The 6,315-nt window shown below is 52.4% G+C and overlaps 1 protein-coding gene across 1 annotated transcript in view; it reads left to right on the top strand.

Moving 5' to 3' along the window:
- Window positions 1–3,587: 3,587 nt before the first annotated feature.
- LOC106722577 (BPI fold-containing family B member 3-like) overlaps window positions 3,588–6,315 on the top strand; it is a 46,179-nt gene continuing 43,451 nt past the window's right edge. The window contains exons 1-3 of the mRNA XM_025212181.1: window positions 3,588–3,687; window positions 4,590–4,680; window positions 5,439–5,543. Coding sequence (XP_025067966.1) covers window positions 3,588–3,687; window positions 4,590–4,680; window positions 5,439–5,543 — 296 coding nt within the window. The remainder of the gene's footprint in view (window positions 3,688–4,589; window positions 4,681–5,438; window positions 5,544–6,315) is intronic.

Raw genomic sequence — 6,315 nt, 5'->3', positions numbered from 1 at the left:
AGCGGTCAGACCTGGCTGTCTGCTCCTCCCAGCAAATGTCTGGGTGGTTTAGGGCACCCATGACAATCACATCCCTTGACTTAACCGCCTCCATAAGCTGACTGGAGAGGTCCTGGTCCAGCTCTTCCCCCTGGTTGGGTGGTCTGTAGTAGACACCCACCGTACAGTCCCTTTTGCCGTGCCCCCCCTTGTAGTTTGACCCATAGTGTCTCTGCCCGACCCTCCTCTACCCCGAAGCTAATCCTTGATGATGTGAGGCGCTCTTTGCCATAGAGCGCCACCACCCAGCTTTCCTCTCTGTCCTGTCTTGTCTATATTGGGTGTACCCCCGAATGCCCACCGCCCAGTCGTGGGTAGGGTCCCACCAGGTTTCTGTGAGCCCTACTACGTCTGGGTTCTTACTTGCAATCAGGAGGCACAGATGCTCCTGCTTACACCCCATACCACGAGCATTGGTGTAGAGGCACCTGAGGCCTCCTGAGGGTGCCCGTGCCTCCCTCCCACTCCCAGGACAGTTGTGGCTCCCTGCTCCCCGGACATTGATGCTCACCTGGGCTTCCCTTCCCCTTGTCACCCTGCGTGCTGGTGAAGCATCCTCTCCACTCGAAGCGGCCCCTTCCCCCGGCGAAGCTAGTTTAAAGCCCGCCGTACGAGATCAGCCAACCTAGAGGAAAAGATACGTCTGCCCTTAGGGGAGAGGTGAAGCCTGTCCCCCCCCAGCATGCCCTCCTTACAAAAACATGGGTCATTGTCCAAAAACCCAAAGCCTGCCTTGTGGCCAAGGGCCGGTTTGTCCACCCTTTCACTGAGGAGTACCTAAATACCTAAACAGTCCATAAATAGTCCCATTGAGTGCATTTACACGTGCACTTCAATGCACATTAGCCTTTTTTAATGTGCATTAAAGCGTCACAAAAAATTGTGCTCTTTAGCAAATGTGCATTAAGATAGGCTAATGAGCATTTTTCTAGTACCCCACAGTGGAGAGTCTAGATTTAATGCGCATGACCTAAAGCACATTCATTGCACATGTAGATATGCCCTTTGATTTCTACTGGGGCCTTTTTTATTTGCTAATGGCCATGATGCTCATTAACACGGTGTATTTATTTCAGTGGGCAAAAGCTCAGAACTTGAGTGCTACTGAGTCACCTCCTACCTGCCTTTTGGCGTGAAGGGTATTTAAGCCATCCAGGGTCTTGCTCAAGTTGACCAACGTGATGAATGCCGCTGTTTCTTTTTTGGCTCCTCCGTGTTGTCGTCGTCTTCATCAGCATCGAAACGGCAGGTTCGTTTGTCACCGGTGCAGGAAGAGCGCAGCAGAGGAGTTTGAACTCGGGTAAAGAGAGTGGGGACTCTAATTGGAAAACAGTGTCCTTTGAAACAAATAGTTGATTGACCCTTTCTTTTTAACCCCGTGGGCAGGTGGGAAGAGTATCATATCGGTGCTGACTCCTCTTATAGGGTGCAGCTTCTTTTCCATTGCAAGCAAACTTGCACAGAAAGTAGGGCCTATAGACTAGGACATTGCAGGAGTGATTAAAGTCACTTTTTCCCCCCTCCAAAGTGAGGCAGATTTGCTAAAAATAGAGTATACGAGCAGAGTAGCAGGTCCGGTGAGCCTCCCCTGCAAAAGGGTTCGTAACCGGGACCAAGTCTGAACAATGGCAGCGCCCCTCTCCGAATGGCGCCTCTGTCTGCTGGCATCCCCTGGGTGACTGTTTGATTTGGGAGGTTAGTATGACCCGCTGAGACCGAGCATTAAGGAATTATCATCGGTTTGGTCACTGATTGTGGGTCTGGTGTACAAGCGCGTCTATTTAAATGGGCTTGCTGACGGCTGTTGGGTGCCTGCTTGCCAGCAGGAAGGAGGAGGCTTTGGGCTGACTCGCCTGCTCCCAGGCTGCTGTTGGTAACAAATACCGGGTGCTGGTTTCTTTGGGGGGCAGCATGTGACGGGCTGCTCCAGCCCGATTTTGGGCTGAGGCAGGGCTGTGCTGGTGTAACAGGGGACCGAAGTGCAATGAGGAAGGTGATGCACTTGGCTGTGACAGGGCAGGGAGGGTGAAGACATTTTCCTGCCTTGTGTTTTGCTTTCAGTAAGATTTTCAAGGTGCACTTCTGGCTTTTCATGCCCACTCGTGGAGCCCGCTTGAGTGCCTGGCTCCGGCCACTTGACGTCTCAGTTGTGGCTGCATTTTTCTAGCCGTGTGGGAGAGCATTAGAGCAGTTTCCCTGTATTTTTTTTTCCTAGCCTGTTTGTTATCTTTGCTTGCGAGTGCTTTGTACCAAGAAAAGGTCCTTTTGATTCTTTGGGCATAAAGGACACGGGAAATAATGAGTCATAAGAGTACATGAATGAAACACCTGCATGGAGGAGTTTTGTCGACTGCGTGCCCAGAGCGCTGCGCTTTGGATGGTTATTATGTAAATGGCTGCTGTCAGAGCTATAATTTATAGTTATTATTCTACCAAAAAGAGGGTTTCTGCCTGAATACGGACTCCAGGTTTGGATCGGTTTATGGTTATGGGTGAACAGAAAGAGCTTTTCTCAGGTGCTTCTGAATAACGCCTCCAAACGGGGCGCTTTCAGGCCCTGAAGCGGATGATATAGAGTGGATTATTCTGGGGCCGGAGTAAAGGGTGACGCACGTGGTGCTAACAAAATGCTTGGTGGAGGCTGCTCAGTTTAGTGTGGGCACCGGGGGAGGTTCATCTTTCAGTTCGACCACCTCCGTGGTTGCTGGTCTGTGCACAAGAAAGCGCGTGTTCGAGTCCGGAGGGGGTGTGGGGCCTTGGATAGGAACTGAAAAATAACCTGGTGTGTTTGGGCTACAGGAACAAACTGCTCGGGAGCAATTGCACGTCTGAGAAGGACCCGGGATGCAGCGTGCGGCACGCTCTCCCCCTGCCACCTTTCCTCTGGGAGCGGAGAGCACGCTATTCAGGCCGAATGGTTGGAGTTTGCCCCCGATCTGCCTGGGCAGAACCGCTTCCCTGTGGAGCGAGGCAGCAGAGTCGGGCCCAGGAGTTCTTGTTTTGCCCAAATTTTTAATCATCAGATGTCTCGCCTTGCCTGTTTTGCTCCCGGCTGTTACTCAGGCCTGTCTCTAGCCCACCTTCTGATGCCTTTCCTCCATGCCCGTGTCTGTGGTTGGGAAATGCAGGGTGTTTAGCAGGTCAGGACGGTAGCATTTACAGATGGAGATGCCAGTAGGTGTGGCGACTCGAGGGTCCTCTGTAGGTACCAAAGCAAGCCAAGCTGCTGTAATTATGTCAGTCTGGGGTAGGGGTTCAATCAGAAGGCAGGGTAGATTTGCACCTTTTGGGCTAACCGAAGTAAGCTATAGAAAGCAGAAACTTTTGGGAGCTGAAGCTCATTTCATCAGATGCTGTGAAAGGACATGCAGAAAGCGAAGTAGCAGAGAGAAATGAGAAGATGCTGTGCTGGGTTCATTGTGATAACTGGGTGGATGGAGCATGAATTTGTCTGTGTAAGAAGGGGCCTGTCTCTACCGATGCCTTGTCCCCCTCCCTGTGGCGTGGCACTGACCGAGGATGTTTTTGGCAGGTTATTAGGACTGAAGATGTTAAGGGTTTTAGGTCTTGTCCTCTGTGGCCTGCTGATGCCATCTGAAGGGCTGCGAGTGGGAAGCACCATCATCCCCCAGTCGTCGTATGCAAGGGGTAAGCAAAGTCCGCAGGGCGTGTTCACACCATGCACTCTGCAGCCAGGCCCTCGAAGATGAGGCTCATCTCCGCAGCCCCTTCTCGTCCCCGTTCTGCTCCGTGCTGATTTTTTTTGCAGTTGCTTATTCATCTTTTTTCAGTCCCAGCTCCTCTGAGCTCCTGTCTCCTTCAGGAAACTCAGCCAGCCAGCCTGTTCCTTCCTCCTGCTTGTGCCCATTGAGTTTTGGAGGTCTTAGTCTTTCCTGATGTGTAGGGACACAAAGCTGATGCGCAGTGCTGCATCCAGTGTCCCTTCTCCATCTTAAAGAGAATGGGGGGGAGGTGGAGACCATGTCAGGAGCATGGATCAGCTGGGATGTGCCTCCTTGGTGCCCTGTTGAGGGGTCTTTCCCCACTGCAGCCTCCACTTGTGCTGAGATTGGGCACCTGCATTGGAGCTGCCATCTCTAGTGCAAATTGTGTGTAGCAAAGGGTCAGGGCAGTCGACCTTATAACATGCAGCTGACGGTTCTGGGTACCACGTCTGTGAATGGTGCCCCTGGGCACGGAGCGCTAAAATCGGACATCTTTTACTGGACCGGGGCAGTAGCGAGGGTTCGGAGCGACTGGCCTGTGCTAACCCTTCCCCTCTGATATTGCACTTACAGTTTTACACTTGCAATCAACCGTGGGAGCAGAGCGGTGGGTTCAGGTTGTTCGAGAGCCGGCCGCAGACATCTCCGTGTCTATTGTTTGCAGCTGCAATGAATCCAGGGCACAACCAGAGGCTGGACTGAGATTCCTGGGGACTTTGCCCTACTTAGCCTGCGTGAAAGCAAGGGCACGATGCCGTTCTTCTATCTTTGACAGGAAATCGGGGTCCAGAGCACCGAGTCTCACGGCAGTGTTTTTCCTTACAGCTTGCGAAGAATCAATGAGTGGCCTTTTCGAGTCTGAATCGAGGAATATCACATTCCCTGGATTAAAATTTACCTCGGTGTTTATCAAAGAGTGAGCAACAAATCGTAGAGTAACGGCTTCTACCTGAGTAACGTGGTCTGTATCGCAGTACTGCTCAGAGGCCCCTTTTGCAGACCTGGCCCTCGCGGGGCTGGGGATGGTCCGATCACACCACGGAGACGGTCCCTGTTCAGCCCCACGTGTGTTAATCGCAAGCTAATTCTGGGATTTTGCATTGGCAGCAAAATGGAGGTTTTGTGGGCATGGGGAGGGGGTCACCAAGCAAAGGCGCAGTGTTTGGCCATGCGGAGTAGCTGGGGTTGGGGTGTTGTTCGCTCCACCAGTAACTCTCGTGATGGGCAAGCCTGGGATTCCAGTAGGGCCGGGGTGGGATCCGTCCTACTGAGGCTAGGGGAGGGCTCAGAGTACCGCGGCCAAGGTGTAGGTAGCTGGGCACTGCCCAGGCACCGGGCTGGAGAGCAGCACTGCAGCGCTGGGAGAAGCGGCCGTGCCTGAGGGGATCATTTTGGCAGAGAAGAAGCAAATGCAAACCCATTCATCTCGCATGAATCGATGTGATCTCAGGTCACTGCCCCTAGGAGACCGGTTGCTTTGCACGCCGCTTTTAGTGGGGGAGCTGGCTGCAGGGCAGCCTGCAGACGAGTCCCTCGAGCGCCAGGCTGCCAAATGTAATATATTGTGCCACAGCCATTAATGCTTATGGAAGGGGGTTGTGGATCCTGCGGGAGTCTCTGCCTCTTTGCCTGGCCGTGCTTCTTTCCTCCCATTTTTCTGATCTCAATTTGCAGCTTGCACGTGGCTACAATTATCATCTACCCGGTCAAGATATTGTGTGTTCCTGGAGTTGGGGTCAAGGTGATATTTACTGCTAAACTCCACATCCTAGGCACTTGGTGAGTGTGGGCTGCCGACTCCGTGGCCTTTTGGTCCCTTTCCCCAGTGTAACAGGCGTGGGGGGGAAGGTGGAGGCAGGGTACATTGGGGGGGGTGGTGTCTGGAAAGATTTGCAAAAAGTAAAGCCCGTTTCCATTCGAAACCTCCCTGAGGCTTAGGCTCTGTAGCTCACTGAAGCTCTACAAATGTCAGAGAATGAGCAAAGACATTCCCCTGGAGACCCTCTAATGGCTTTTGCCCAGCCTGCCCTTACCTGCCTCTCAGATGCTCGTGCACTAGCGAAATGTCCGACGGGGCATGTTATTTCTAGACTCACTTTGCTTGCAGGTGCTGCTGGACTAGCCGTGTCTGGAGCAGGCTGCCAGCTTGCATCTGCTGTGGTCACCTGCTAACTTTCTGCCTTTCCCCGCACAAAAGCCAGCCTAGCACCTTTGGTCGGTGCACGGGATTACATCTAACAGCTTTTTGCAAACGGGGTCCGGAACGAGCTTTGGGCACCTCAAAAGTTGTTGGGATTGCATACGTCACGCTTGTAGATCTTGTATTTCCGTGTATCCTGTTTTGCTGCAACAGCTAGGTCCTCTGCGTGGTGATTTTGGACCACGTTAGATTCACTGTAGGCTTACTGCTTACAATGCTTTTTTTATTCAAACAGGGACCAAACACATGTTTCTATGGACTTATGTAGTCCTAAGGATGCCAGAGGTCACACAGGCTTGTGCTTTAGATAGGAGTACGAGGTTCTTTGGGTAAATCTGATCTCTTTTATTA

The sequence above is a fragment of the Alligator sinensis genome, unplaced genomic scaffold, assembly GCF_000455745.1.
Source record: "Alligator sinensis unplaced genomic scaffold, ASM45574v1 scaffold1032_1, whole genome shotgun sequence".
Taxonomy (NCBI): domain Eukaryota; kingdom Metazoa; phylum Chordata; order Crocodylia; family Alligatoridae; genus Alligator; species Alligator sinensis.
Note: the sequence above shows the minus strand (reverse complement) of the source record. Positions and strands in the feature narration are given on the sequence as shown.